We start from the raw sequence: 15,681 nt of genomic DNA on the forward strand, positions 1-15,681 counted from the left end.
CATAAACTTGAGGTCAACCAAAATTCTGTTGTCCTTACTCGCACAGTCCCATTCACCCCTGTGCTCACTGACCTACCTGGGCATCTGGTTAAGCAATGATTTGATTTTAAAATTTTCATCCTGGTTTTCAAATTCTTCCATGGCTTTACCCCCTCCACCTGTCCCACAACCCTCAGATATCTGTGCTCCTCTAATTCTAGCCTCTTACACGATTAAAATAGGGCCTTCTGCTGCCAGTGCCCTAAGCTCTGGAATTCCCTCCCTAAATCACTGAAGACACCTTCATGTAGGAAGGGGAAAAGAAGGCTTTGCAGTGACAGGCATATGGCCATTTTTGCTTTATTGGATGGACAACCCACCCATTGTATATTGAGAATTTAAAAATGATTAAATATTGGGAAAGTTAACTCTTAACACCTTTCTGCAAGAGCATTCTGTAGTGGCTCTTGTCAAAGACCAAAGCCTGGATTGTGCCATATTCTTGGTTTTAAACTACAGGAATAGCAAAGTGGGTAACTATTTTGGAGTAATGAGGGGCAATTTGGAAGAAACGACAAAACTGTTCCTTATTTTGCGTAGCATCAGGTATGGGAGACCTGACGCATAGATTTGAGAGCTGATTTATTTGATTAAATTTGCGTTCTGTTCTGCAGGTGAAGAGATTGTAAGACTACGGAAGCAGTTGAATGAGCTACAGAAAGAAAATGACCGTTTTGCGGAATTGCTGAAAGCCAATGACATCTGCTTGCATGATGACCCTACAATTCACTGGAAGAGGAAACTCAAGAGTACAAAAGTTACAATGGTGATTTCCTCCAACCAAATGCAAGATGATATACTGGTCTGCACAAATGGAAACCAATTGAATGGAAATTGCCAACAGGCTGCAGTGCACAGTTCACCAGAGGTGGCTCTGAACACCCTGAACACTAATACATCAGAAACTTGTCTTGATATAATGGTGCCAGTGGCAATGCCTGATATTTGCCCATTAGCAAATGGGGCTCAACTACACACACAGATCTCACAGCAGGAAGTTCCCGAATGTCTCCCTACAACTAAATCTTCTCTGAACACTGTTCAATGCACCTCCAGCAGCAGCATTGTACAGAGTGTGCTGAATGTTTCCACCAACGGTTCTGGGAAAGTGGTTCTTCAGTGCCCCCTCAGCAGTTGTGCATCAACCCCTTTAGCTTGTCCTACAAGCACCTCCGCACAAATTGTACTGGAACGTTCCATGGGTACGTTTGTACAGAGCATCTTAGATGCTGCCAACGGACGTCAGACGCAGAACGTTCTTGACATTACTACTAGTACTTGCTTTGCTTTGCCGTTGCACTCACAGCAGATAGGTACGCCATGCACAGGTGTGGACAGCCCCAGTGGGGCATCACAGGAATCAGTTTTGGGGTTGTCACCTGTGAGCAGCCAGAGCCCCGAGTTGAGATCAACAAGATTATCTGTTACTGAATGCTCACAAAACATGTTGACGTCAAACATTTGCCAAAGTGCTCCTGTGTCAGTTGGCGGTTTTGTCATTGCATCACCATCTTTCAAACTCGGGGCAATGTCTAACAGAGGTGTAATGTCTTCTTGTCCAATGGCCAGCTCGTGGACAATCTCCTTCCCAACTTCTACATACACTGGTACTTCTGACTCAAACAGTGTTAGTACTTTTTCACGCATGACTTCTGCAGGTAACACACAGACAACATGGACTACATTACAGCTAGCAGGCAACACTGTGCATCCTGTCAGCCAGGTGGGCTGTAATATCTTGCCAGCGCCATTAAGTGAAAATTTGAGCGCCAGAAATACTTTCTCCATTTCTGAAAGTGGCCAGCCGTTTAATAATGTCACTGTAGTTCCCTCGGCTTCAACGTCATTTCACGGGGTTTCTTTCTGTTCTGCCTACAGGCAACTAAAGCAACAGGTGGCAGTTACTCTGCAGCCCCCTATACAGCCTCTACCCTTGCAGCCAGTTCTAGCACAGCCGCAAATTCCAGCACAACCAGCTGCCAAGGTGGTTTCGTTGCTTCCTCCCTTGCAAGTGATTCAGATGGCCCGCCCTGCAGGATCGTCTGTCTCCTCGACTCCCAACAATCAGAATCTGATCATCCTTCAGCCAGCTAATCCTACCTCACCAGCTGTAGTGAGAGGTGCCATCAACAGCCAGGCACAAGGCCAGCAAATTGTAATCATACAAGCGGCCAGTCAGAATGCAGTCTCTGTAGTCCCAGCTCAAACGAATAATAGGTTACCGGCCCATGACTCCAATCAATTGGTGTGCAGCAGTAGTAACGCACAGAGCACTCCCAGCATTCAAACAGTGGGAGGGAAGCACCTTGTCCACATATTGCCACGGCCAGTTTCTTCATCCTCTTCCACGAGCTCGCAGTCCTTCCCTGTTACAGGATCAGGCCAACAGCAGCAGACCATCTCTGTCAATGGTCAATTGTTTGCTCTGCAGCCAGTAAAGCAGTCCGGGGCTTCCAGCCAGAACACCATGCAGATCATTCAGCCAACAACCAGTGCCGATCCAAACACCAACGTGGCCCTTAATACTTTTGGCGCATTGACGAACCTCAGTCAAAGTATCTCGCAGATGGCAGGGCAGGGGGGCTTACAATTGGGCAGTGGCCACACGGCCAATCCTTCAGTTACTGCCAATGGCCAGATTATCAGTGTCAGCAGCTCTGCATCTGAAACCACAGTGACAAGCACAGATATTTCAAGGACTTCACTGAGTTCATCAGCGTGGCACACAACCAGTTTGTGCTCCCTAAAACCTCCCCTCGGTCCTGCCCCTAGCTGTAAAACAAAAAAGCTGCAGAAGAAACCCCTCTCTGCAAAGCAAGGGGTCACGAGGAAGGCCACGTGTATTGGGAACAAATCGAAGGTGGCTGCCAATTGCGTTGAATATACCAGATCTAACAAAGACAACCTATTGCAGTTGTTAACCAGTGATGATCAAATTTCATCATCGAAAGGGTTGACAATTTCTCAAACATCATCACAGTCTCAGATCCCAATGTTAGTGGCAGCTACAATGACTACTTCTGTTGCTTCTCAGGAGGTAATAGACAGGCAGCAATCAGTGTCCAGCTTGTCTCAACATGTACTACCACCATGTTTAACAGAACCAGCATTGGCTGAATCAATCCCTCAAGAGCAGTCCGACATACTGGCTGAGATATCAGCTACATCAGTTTTAACCTCATCATTGCCACCCTCTTCATCTCAGGGTGATATGCCAAAGAATGTTTTGTGTGTATCTTCCTCCCCATGTGTAATCACAGACATATCAACATCAGTTCCTCCCTCGTCACCTTACTGTTCAAATGCACCTCTTCACATATCAGGAGGGTTTTCAGTGGACAAGGACAGTGACTTAGTTGAGTTGCAAACTGCCGTAGCAAATGTTTGCAGCACACCTGGGATAACCACCGTTTCTGCACAGTTGGAATCTCTCACAGCTGTGCCGCACCAAGGTAGTGCAAGTGACAAAGAAAGGAGCCAAGACTGGCACAAAGGGCGGTTAGAGATGGACAGGTTTTCAGCAACAAAAGAAATTAGCAATCAAGATGGCAGTAGCTTGATGCGCGGAGTCACGCATAGTGACAAAGCAACATCAAATGAGAAGAGCTCCTTGCTGTCGTTTGTGAAAGACTCCTGCGCTGACAATGAGTTGTGTGTTGACCGTTCCAGAGAGACCTCGACTGGCATGTTGTTTTATGAAAAAGGTGAACCCCAGAAAGACATTTTGTTGGTGAGCACAGAAAGCAATGTGCAGCAGCAGTTGTGCAATCCAGATCAGGAGGGCATGGGAGGTTCCTTGATTGTCCACCGCCAGACTGAGTCACCCATGTCTACCAGCTCAGGGAGCAGCCGTGGCTTCTCTGTTGCTTCCATGCTGCCTGACTCCACCAGGGAAGATCCTTCCTGCATCAGTACAATGACCAGCACTTTTAATAACTACAGTTTATCTGAGCAGAATGACATAGTGGCCCTTGCTGCTAGAGCAATTTTTGAACATGGAAGTCCAGGGAAAGGTTTGACCTCAGAGGTTACTGTATGTGATGTTCGATCCAAAGCTCAGAAAATCCCTTTTGCAGAGAAAGAAGAGTGTCCAAGTCAACAATCATCTAAAAGCCTTGGTGGTAAGGAGAGCTGTCCAAGTTTGATGGAGGCTAGTGCAACTGAAGATCAAGTGCAACAATCAGTGCCAATGGACACCAACTCAACAGGAACATCTATAAATAAGAGTTCAACTTCTGCAGTAAAAGAAATATCAAATATGCCACTGATTTGTACATCTTCTGTCTCTGCTAATCTGAGTGTAATTAACCATGCATGCTATAGTGAAGCTAGTCAAATGCATGCCTGCTCACCGGGTCAGACCCAACTTGTCGAACATCTTCCAGTCTGTGCTACAGCTGATCTATCAAATGGACCCACTTCATACACAGAACAGTCTTCCCAAACCACCCTATTGGTAGAATATTCTCATGAGCAGCTAGATTCGGTGAAAGGTAACTCTCAGACTTCTCTAGTTTTGGAGCCACGCTTGAAGCAAAGTGGCGAGAGCCGAAAAGACACAACAAAGCGGACTGGGCCAGGTGACGACTTAATCTCAACAGCAAAGAGGCAAAAGCAGTGCCAGAATGCAAACATGAGACTTGAAAGCAAGTCCACAGTAAGTACAGTACCTGAACATATTTCTGACTGCGGCCAAGCATTTATTGGTCAGTTGCCAACAAATTCTTCGAGTTTATTAGTTTCGGGTAGTAATCCAGGACATACAGATAGTCTTAGCACCTTATTCCCGCCAACTAACTTCCTGACTTCTAATGTTGTTGAAACTTTAAGGCCATCTGAAGCTCATTGTAACATCCAGCCACGAATCCAAGAAGGACAAGGCAGCCAGCAGCTGCAGCAGCACGTGGTACCTCAGCAGACTGTCTCCTCACAAACAGGGCTTAATGTCCACCATGGCCATTTGTATTACAAGCACCATCAGGGGCAGATACGAGAAAGGCATTTATACCAGCTTCAACATCACCTTTCGCACAATGAGAGCTCAGTCCAACCACAGGCTCACGGTGCCCAGCAGCCCCGCGCTGCACAGCAAGATATTCAAATGCAGAAGAAACGAGGGCTCATGCGAGGGAGTCAAGCTTCCCAATTACCGCTGCAACAAAAGCAACACCCGAGTGGGAATGGTCAAGGACGACAGAAAGGGAATCACCACCATCATCAGCAGCACCATCAACAGCAGCAGCTTCAGCAGCAAATGCCACATCCGCACTTTGGAAGTTCGCAACAAGATAAAAGATGTGACAACTCTGTGACCAACAGAAATCATCACAGCAGCCATACACAGAGCCTCCACAGCCAGGATCTCATGCACCAACAGCAGCAGGATAATGCTAGAAGTGGGCAACAAGGATCCGGCGTGCCTGCAGAACAGTCTGGGCAATCTCGGATCCAGAGGTTGCTGACCTCAAGGTCATTGGATCAGCAAATGGTTTCCAAATCCAACTCCGTGTCACGGCCTTCAGACATGCAATGTACCTCCCACAGGCAAGAAAGGAACAGAATTTCCAGTTATTCCGCAGAGGCACTGATCAGAAAAGCACCTTCAAATGCAGAATCCCGAATGGCAATGGCAATGCAGAGCCCTAGAAGTAACCTGGAGCAGTCTGAAATGCGAACCTATCTTGATTTATCAATGAACAAAAACATGCCTGTGCCTGGTTTGCAGGCTAAGTTGTCACTCGACCATTGCATGAATTCTGATGTTCAAGGCCTTCCTGACTGTCCTCCTTTTAAAGTGAGTGCAACAACTCAGGGAGTTGGCACTTTTGAGGTGCAGTCATCGAGGGGCAGTGAGATGGTGAATAGTATGCCAACTCACAGAGGCATGCAGCCACATGGCTTCAGGCTAGGGCACAGTGCTGGGACTGAAAGGCAGGCCAGGCTGCCCTATTTGCCGATGCAAGGGATCTCATCAGGAAGTGGAGTTTCTTTAAGGGAGAACGAAGGTTCCTGTCATCAAAGCTTTATGCAAAGTCTACTGGCTCCTCCGCTCAGCGAGCAAATAAGTGGAAACCAAAGGTCAGTGTCAGAACATCCAAGGAACTCGCAGTGTGTCCCTCCGGCAAGCATCGCATACAGTTGTCCATCCGTGAGGGAGGGCGTTCACATTAGAAGGGATGGTGAGGTGCAAAATCGTGAAAGTTGTGACATGACTTTAGGCGCACTTAGTTCCAGAAACAGCTCTTTAAGCATCTCCTACTCAAATCCTTCCTCCGTAGCGGACAGCCAGGGCCGAAACACGAGTCCAAATGTATCAGCGCAGAAGAACTCCCTCAGAATGAACAAAAGTCAAGCAAATAAGTGCCACCCAAACTCGCAGGTTTCTCCCAATGTGCATGGAGCGGTTAGACCAGTGATGTCCCATGCTGCAGTTTCCCACGGTGGGAATGAGCAGGGGCACTCGATTCAGCAGCCCAGTTCCTCAGTTAGCCAGCGTGCGCGCCATCCAGCCCAGGATGGATCTGCTTCGAAGATGCGGCAGACTGAGCGCTCTAGCTCTGGGAACCACAGAAGTGGCAATGTTTTTGAGCACAGCCTACAGTTGCCCCTGACATCCAGTGGCGGTATGATCCTTGGTCGTCAGCAGCCTGTGACTGCACGGACAGGAAGCATTGTGCGTTTCATGACTGAGGGGCAACAGTTACCTAATGATAATTTAGCCCCTGACCAGCATTCGCTGTCTCAGAACTTTGGATTCCCTTTCATACCGGAAAGTAGCATGAACCCTCCGATTAATGCTAACCCATCATTCATCCCCCCTGTAACTCAACCAGGCACAAACCGTACCCCGGCTCTCATACCAGTGGAGCCGCAGAACCCTTTGTCTTCATTTTACCCTCCGTACTCTCCAGCTCATCCCAACCTTTCCAATGATCTCTCAATTCCCTACTTTTCCAACCAGATCTTCAGCAGTCCAAGCACAGAGAAGGCCAACGCTGGGGCACTTAACAACCCATTCGGGTCCATTTTGTCTCCCCCTCGTCCAGTTGGCTTCCCACAGCCAAACTTCCCCCTTCTCCCTGACATCCCGGCCAGGCCCATGGCCAACACTTCCAGCATCACCCCGCACCTCTCCAACTTCAACCTAACCACTCTCTTCCCTGAAATTGCTGCTGCTCCCCTCGCCCCGGAGAGCGCGGCCATGCCCATGTCACCTTTGTTGCCTTTAACCAACCCAGCTCTTTCCGACGTCTCCAAGCAACACTCAAACCGATCTGCTCACAATATAAGCCACATACTGGGCCATGATGGCAGCTCCGCCGTGTAGGACTAGACACTGCTAGAAGTTCCACCTTTATTTCTGTTGGACTGCTCTAGTTGCACGTGCTTTAGTGAACGGTCAGGGTGGATTATGGATCTGTTTCCCGAGTGAAGATTAGTTGTGCACCTACAAAAGCCCAAAAATCAACATTACCCTTCCCTCCACACACCCCCAGCACCCCCATGTTCATAATGATCTTTAGTTTGTCTCTTTAAGCAGATGTTACTTTGACATATACAAGATACTTTCTCTTTGGTACCATTTGTGGAAAGGTCTCAGTGGGGTCGTTGAGGTGAGTGAATTGGACAGGACGACGAATGATGGGTGTGTGAATACAGGTGCTACCTAGTGGTCACCTGCCATCGCTGATAGAAAAATATTCATGTGCCACGCAATGTGCTGTTCGGAAGGACACAGTTTTCAGAAACTGCAGGCAGAATAAGGTGTCTTGTATATACTCGATTAGTATATAGGTTTGCAATCTATTAATGCTTCAAGGCATTCATAGGACTGAATAAGCATTAAAATGTAAATATGTGGGGGAAAAATTAGCACACCATTATAGCAGCAAATATTTGTTGGGTCTGATGTTGGCCATTATTTTGAGCACAGAATACTTCTTATAATTATTTTTGTGACTAGCAGCTTGGCTTGTTGCTTTGCCTGTGTAACAGAGTAAAGTGTAGGAGGAGAAAGTGCGTTCGGACTTTTCATTAATGACCCAAATTTAAGTCATGCTCTAAACCTTTTTGAGGTACAATCACTTTCTGTATAGGATAAATCTGTTCATGAATTATGCCCATTAGATCAAGTTTGCCTGAGTAAATTTGGTTAATTAGACAATCGATTGTTCCCCGCCTCCCCCAACCACCAATGTATTTAAAATTCTTTGTACTAGTAAGGCTGCTATTAATTCAACTGAAGGATAGACAGAGGGGAGCCATTTAAATTTGAAATTTATTTTGTGGATGAGGTGCTGAATAATGAGTGTTGTATAATATATTTAAATAAAAATTCTGGTTAATTTCCATAAAAATGTATTTCAATTTGAGTTATTCTATGTGCTGAAGATGATTTAAGTACCTTCTGTGTTTAGATGGAAAGTGGCTCTCATCCTTCTCCACAGGAGCCTATCTGAAATTTGACTTGAGCAGGGATTAAAGTTAGAAACAAATGGTTTTACAGCCATTGCTAACCATAAAGTTCAGTTCATCACAAGATCAGTTTCTATCTGCTTGATTCATTGGCACTTCACAGATTAAGACAATATTAATAGATTGCCCCATTCTCCATATGCTGCATTACTATTAGAGGGCATGCTCCACAAATGGCCACTTGTGCATTTGTATTCCTGAGTTGTTTATGGTACTTTGTGCACCTCAGACCTTAAAGCTTAAATCAGAGGACTGAATCTTGCAATAAGTTAGCATATTCTCCTTTCACTTCTGGCTCGAGTCTGGAATCTCTGCTGGAGTTATTTGCCATCTTTTTCCTTAATTATAAGGGTTCCAAGTGGAATAACTTTGGGACCTTCTCAGCCCGATTTAAAGGGCATGCATCAATCTGCCTGTAATGTGCATGATTGACAATTCCACTTGATTATGCCAGAAGGATGGCTGGTATAGTCAGGGTAAAGGCATTAGACAGTTGCTTTAAATGGTGCAGATCTGAGGTTGGGGTTAAACCATGATTGTTTAGGGGCTGTGTCTGACCTGGGAGTGCTGTTTTTTTTTTAAAAAAGGTTCTGTTCACCAGCACTGTTGTGTAACAAAATTCACCTAAAAATACAAATATTAAACATGCTGAAAGTAACCTGTGACACAAGTGAGTGTTTCCAGAGTGTTGACTGAGGCAGTTCTGCAGGTGCTGAAAACACAAATGAGAGACTATTAAAATTTATTCTACAGTCTTGAACACCACCAGTATCAGAAACCACATTTGCCTTTTTCATTTCCATGCAGAAATCTTTGTTTATCAAATTAGATTTATCTTTTGCACAGAGCACCATCAAACAGGTATAAATAACTCTGTTTTAGACATCTGTTACACAGGCAAGCTCTTGGTTTGTCATTGTCCTTTTGTCCAGCCTGCCAGGTGTTTTGTATCATAACACAAAAATCTGGTGAGGTGTTTTGAGTGTGAGCAAACGCAGGGGGCAACAATTTATTGTTCCTGTACCTTGCTATGAGACTTGGAACCATTGTTACAAGTGAAAAAAACCTTAAAGTTGCACCTACCTCCATTTTTGGTCTATTGTAGTATAATGTATTGTACAGTATGCAGGTTTTTCTAAAATAAAAGACATTTTCTTCACATTGCATGTATTATTTGGGGAAAGAAATCACTGCTAGGTTTTCAAAGAATCTCATTTTATGTATTAAAATCAGTAACTGCATTCTATTGCAATATCTCCTATGCCCTGTAGGTGGTGCTGCTAGCTAATTTTAGCCGCCTAACTCATTATTGGTGCTTCTACAGGAATCTTGCTCTCTCAAACTTAGCTAAGCATTGCTTGCACAGAAAGGTAATATTGAAGGCCTCCTGAAAATTCATTAAAATCAAGACCCTTTAAAACCTGTAGCATCAGGGACTCGTAACATCTGTAAAGCCAGAAGCTTCTAAAATCCATAAAATCTGACTTGTAAACAAAAAAAATTGCATCCCTTCATAATTGAATCCTTATTAAAATCCTTCTCTCTCCTCACTGTTGTTGTACCCCCTTTCTCCCCTGTGCTGATGTAGTTTATTGCCTCTGCACTCCCCCCCACCACCACCCCCCCTCCTGTCATTGAGGCAATTTACTTGCCCCTCCCCTTCCTTTCCAGGCCCCAACCACCTCCCTTGCCTTGGTCCAAGTTATAAACTTCTTTCAACTCTTGATCTGAATTTTGTCCCATGTTGGTGTTTGGATGAAGTTACTCTGTAAATTTTAGTTTCCTTATGCTAACCAAATCACATTCTCCGCAATTGTATGTCTCATCCCCACATTCTGTGATTTGATTTGTTCATAGTACATAGAATGATATCGCACAGAAGGAGGACATTCAGGCCACTGTACCTTTGCAGACTCTCTGAAAGAGCCATCCAATTAGTCCCAAACCTTTGCTCTTTCCCCACAGCCCTGCAAATATCTTTTCCACGTGTTTATCCTTTTCTCTTTTGAATGTTGCTATTGAATCTGCTTTCAAGTAGCACATTCCAGATCATCATAAGTTGCTGTGGAAAAAAGGAAAAAGAAAATCTTATCATCTCCCTCCCACCCTTTTTCAGGACTTTTTGCCAATTATCTTAAAGCTCTGTCCTCTGGTTGTAAAGTGGGAACTGCTGCTTCTGATCTGCTCTGTCAAAGACCCCTCAGAATCTCGATGACTTTAAAGGGGTTACGGGCTTAGAGGATTTTCTCATTCTGATAGTTGATACTGGGATATTTGGACATTAGTTGTGTGCATGTGAACTCAGACCCCATTTAAAGCTAGTACTGTTGAACATTATTGTCCATCACTTCTAGCCTTACTGGCGGCCTGTCCCTAATCCATTAACTTTATAATCCTTATCTCAAATCCCACTATGGCTTTGACCCAGTCTTCTGTCTTTCGGTTCTCCGCCTCTGGCTTTTTCTGTTGCCTCCTGTTATCCCACCAATGGGATCCTGTCATCCTACTGCAGAGATCACCCTCCCAGAGCAACTCCCTCTTCTCTCTCCATCTTTAAGAACCATCTGTTGAACTAAATCTTGTTACTTTTCCACTGTGGCTTAATCTCTCTTTTTTTTCCCCTTCTGTGAAGCACCTTGAGACTTTATGCATTAAAAGCCCTGTATAAATACACATTATTAAGCTCAGAAATGCCTCCAATAGTTTACTCACTGATATCAATGACTCTGCAACTGGGAACAAAAAAAGAAGTCAACAGGAAAACTGAACCTCAGAATCATTCAAATTAATCTTTCAAAAATTCATCAGTACATTAATTATTACAAAGCAGCAGATTACAAATGGAAATGGGTAAATGACCAGTCTGACTGGCATTGCCAAATGAAGGAGAGTCTTACACTGTGGGCTGAAACCAGTTAAACAGGCCTTGCTAAGGCCCTGAGAGTGAGGAGCCAGAGGAGATTTCACTGCTATCAGCCGGGGCTAGATTTGGAATGTCGGTCTTGAGAGGCGAAAGGCCAGCAGCTCACCCTTTGGATAATTCTAAAGGGCTTATTTACCAGTCTATGGGTTGCAGACTAAAGGGGGATGTGTGGCTCCAAGCACGACTGCTCTTTTAAAGAGCTAGCATAGGCGTGACAGGCTGAATGGCCTCATGTGCTGTAAGTTTCAATGATTCTGTGAAACTTGTGCTGAACTACCACTGAACATTAATTGTGCTGCACAAGCGAACATGAACTGACCAGGTTATCTTTTAAGCCTCTACCACCACCCCTGCAACTAACAACAAATTAGATTTTTTACTTGATCATCTCTTGTGATTTGAGTGTGGCCACTTATACCAGTTCTCACGATGTAGAAAATTTAGCGCCTCATCATGGGAATAGTGCTCGAAGTCAATGCTGGTCATGTCCATGTAAGCTTATAGTTTAATACATGCATATATTGCAAAACCTTCTCACCTGAGCTGTAATACTTCAGTTCAAAACCAGTGCCTTGTTCCTTTAAAACTTTTTTGAGAGAGATTTTTGACACTGAACAATTTAAAAATGGAAACCCTTGAATAAGGTGCTGTGGAATTAGAGCAGGAGCACTTGTCTTGACATCAAAACCATACCTGTCACTAGTTCGGAGTAGTTTTCCTTTAGTCTGACTTGTGTAGCTTCCTAAACATTGAAGTCGCCAAACTCCTTCAACCTGCTCAAAGATTCTGAAAGCAGTTCATTTTTTGAAAAAAATTAAGTTTTAATCAAGTAACTTGCTCAAGTCAGTACTTGAAAGTGACAGATAATGCCATTATTAATTATACTAATCCAATAAAAACAAAAGGGCGGCACAGTGGCGCAGTGGTTAGCACCGCAGCCTCACAGCTCCAGGGACCCGGGTTCGATTCTGGGTACTGCCTGTGCGGAGTTTGCAAGTTCTCCCTGTGTCTGCGTGGGTTTCCTCCGGGTGCTCCGGTTTCCTCCCACATGCCAAAGACTTGCAGGTTGATAGGTTAATTGGCCATTATAAATTGCCCCTAGTATAGGTAGGTGGTAGGGAAATATATAGGGACAGGTGGGGATGTGATAGGAATATGGGATTAGTGTAGGATTAGTATAAATGGGTGGTTGATGGTCGGCACAGACTCGGTGGGCCGAAGGGCCTGTTTCAGTGCTGTATCTCTAAACTAGACTAAACTAAAACAAGATGATGTAAAAACAGAAAGTGCTGGAAATATTCAGCAGGTCTAGCAGCATCTGTGGAGAGAGTCGGATATGACTTCTTCAGACCTGCTGAGTATTTCCAGCACCTTCTGTTTTTATTTCAGATTTCCAGCATCCGCAGTATTTTACTTTTATTTTGGTGCAAGATGATGGTGTGTGTAAGGATAGACTATAATATAACCAACCGTCGAAAGTGGATATTTAGATATTTAGTGCTTGCACAATATACAGAAATAGAAAATGGGTTAAACTCGTTCAAAATATATTTTCTTAGGTGACTTTTTTGTGATGTTCTGATTTAGTTTTTGGATGTAATACTATTCAGACAGGGGATGGCTTCAATAAAGAGCTTCAGATATATAATCCTCACAGTTTTCACACCGTAGGAAATGCTAGAAACTGCAATCTTTTACTTAAGTGCTTTGCTAATTTTTGTAAATCCTTTGATCTGACGGTGTGAGTTCAGAGAAGTCATTTAAAATGCCAGGAAATTGATAGGTGCGTGTATGTGTGTTGAACTGTATTGAGATGTTCAATTGTACAGTGATGCTTGAGGAAGATGGCTGTTTCACACCACACCCAGCACTGAAGAGCATGCAAAGTATAACAGGTGGTCACTCTCTCTCTCTCCCATGTCAATCAGGTTGTAAATATATTTAAAAATATCTGAACGAGTGACAAACTTGATTCTGTATGCATTTAATTGTTAACTTTATTGGGAATTTTTCTAATGGTTTTTGTACATACTTGTGAATAAATAATTGGTTTGGTTATAAATGGACATTAATTTTGTTGTTGTGCTGACCAGCGATTTTCATTAGATAGTTCTAGTTTAACATTACAGGTCCCAGCATCATCAGCAGGGAAACAAGTAAGCATCTTCAAAGTGAATCCCAGTCCCTTGCATTTTTTTTTTAACAGTCTTGTTAACCTGTGTCTCTACTTTTACTTTGTGAATCTGTACCACGAGATCCCTTTACTTCTCCAGCATATTCAAACTTTTATTTTCCAAGGTGTACGTGGCCTCCTTATTCTTCCTACCAAAAGGTACCATCTCATACTCATCCATACTGCAACTCGTTTTTCATTTGCGCATCATTATATAAATGTAAGTTGTCCCAACACTGATCCTTGTGGAACACCACATCCTACCTTTAACCAGTTGGAGTAGCTAGCATTTACTCCTACGTTAACTACAATTGCTGCTGCCCCACCCACAGCACCCTAATTTGCAAGTTATGAAATTATATTTCCGATTCCCAGTCCAAATCGTTTCCGGGAAGCACAACTAAGGAAAGAATTGAAACATAAAGCCCGATTTCAACAGAACCAAGAAGAAACTTAGAAAATGAAATTATGATGCGATTACTGGTGTTCATCAGACTCTATATTCTCTGCAGTGCCCACTGGCTGCAGGAGGATCCAAACATCCTGGTGGGCATTGAATGCTCTCTCTTCAGGATCACCCGGGCAGGAACAAGACCATAGAACAGAGGTGGGCAGCTAGAGCACCCCATCCTGGACTGTGTCTATCTTGGACCCATGAATGACCACCTTAGCCAGGTCCAGGTGTAGACCTACGAGAACATTCTGTAACATGCCTGCCTCCCCTCTGCAACGAATGGCCAAAGATCAGGAGTGTTGGGATAAGATGGAGCCAGAGATTGAAGAGCAGCCACCTCAGATAACTGAATGTAGAGGTTGTGTATATTTTCAGACTCTAATTCTTTCCTTTTACATTGTACAGGGAGATGGAAAGACACATCCTTCTCCTTGAAATGTTCAACCAATACACAAAATCAGTAATTCAATAATAACTTGCATTTGTATAGCACCTTTAACGTAGTAAAATGTCCCATAGTACTTCACAGGAGTGTTATCAGACACAATTTGACACTGAGTCACATAAGGAGAGATGATCAAAAGCTTGGTCAAAGAGGTAGGTTTTAAGGAGCATCTTAAAGGAGGAGAAAGAACCAGAGGGGTTTAGGGAGGTAATTCCAGAGCTTAGGGGCCAGGCAGCCGAAGGCACAGCCGCCAATAGTAAAGCAATTAAAAACAAAGTGCAAGAGGCCAGAATTAGGGTATCTCAGAGGGCTGGAGGAGGTTACAGTGATGTGGATTCTCCATTCCACAGGGCTAGCCAAAACAGTGACCATTGATTCAGAGTAGCACAGCTCTGCACTGTACGGTGAGCGGGTGATGCTTATGCTCAGGTGAAAGGCATCCACTTCTACAAAAAAGCATGGATAAAGCTTGTCTAGGAGAAAGGCCATTTCAAACAGGGAGTTCTCGGCCTCTATTTGTTAGACAAAATAGCAAACAACCTTTCCTTTCCTGGAGAAACATAGGGTGTAACCTCCCCATAAAAGGAGTTAGCAGCAGTGTATTAACCCCAATTTCCACTCGGAAAGGTGATGTGATGCAGTATGCCTGAACTACCATAATACTCAACACTGTCCAAGCTTTGCCAGCTGTTATGGCCATGTAGTGAGGGGTTTGAGAGGTTCCCACTGTTCAATTCCCACCTGACCGCAACATGTGTGTTTGTTACTAGGGTTTAGCCCCTTTATGTTTTATTTGTCAAATAAACAGACAGAAGCAGGTTTTCTTGTAGGTTTTGAAACAGAAAATCAATTATTTATCGATCATTACTCCTTATTCCAAAATTGTCACTCCCGCATCCACTCACTCATTCATTCGCGCACACGCAGAGACAAGAAGAGACAGATAGAGAGGAAAAGGGGTAAGTGGGTTTCAAGTGGGGATAGGTTTCAGGGGTCATGGTTAAACTGTTGAATTCTCTTGGAAGTCAAGTTCTTGTTGGTTGCATGCCTGAGGTGTTTGTAGGTTTCTCTCTAGGTTGAAAGTTCAGTTGAAGACAGTGGATTACTTCTAATTCACTGCTGTACAAGTATAGATGTAGAATTCTACAGCAGGGTGCTTCCCTTCTTTATGG

General features: G+C 44.1%; 1 protein-coding gene across 1 annotated transcript in view; it reads left to right on the forward strand.

Annotated features, from left to right (window-relative positions):
* The window catches only part of LOC137371505 (basic helix-loop-helix domain-containing protein USF3), a 44,441-nt gene extending 36,045 nt beyond the window's left edge, over positions 1 to 8,396 (forward strand). Inside the window, exon 6 of the mRNA XM_068034196.1 lies at positions 654 to 8,396. Within this exon, the coding sequence (XP_067890297.1) occupies positions 654 to 7,366 (6,713 nt within the window). The 3' untranslated portion in view covers positions 7,367 to 8,396. The remainder of the gene's footprint in view (positions 1 to 653) is intronic.
* The last annotated feature ends 7,285 nt before the right edge of the window (positions 8,397 to 15,681 follow it).

The sequence above is a fragment of the Heterodontus francisci genome, chromosome 6 (genome assembly GCF_036365525.1).
Source record: "Heterodontus francisci isolate sHetFra1 chromosome 6, sHetFra1.hap1, whole genome shotgun sequence".
Lineage (NCBI taxonomy): Eukaryota > Metazoa > Chordata > Chondrichthyes > Heterodontiformes > Heterodontidae > Heterodontus > Heterodontus francisci.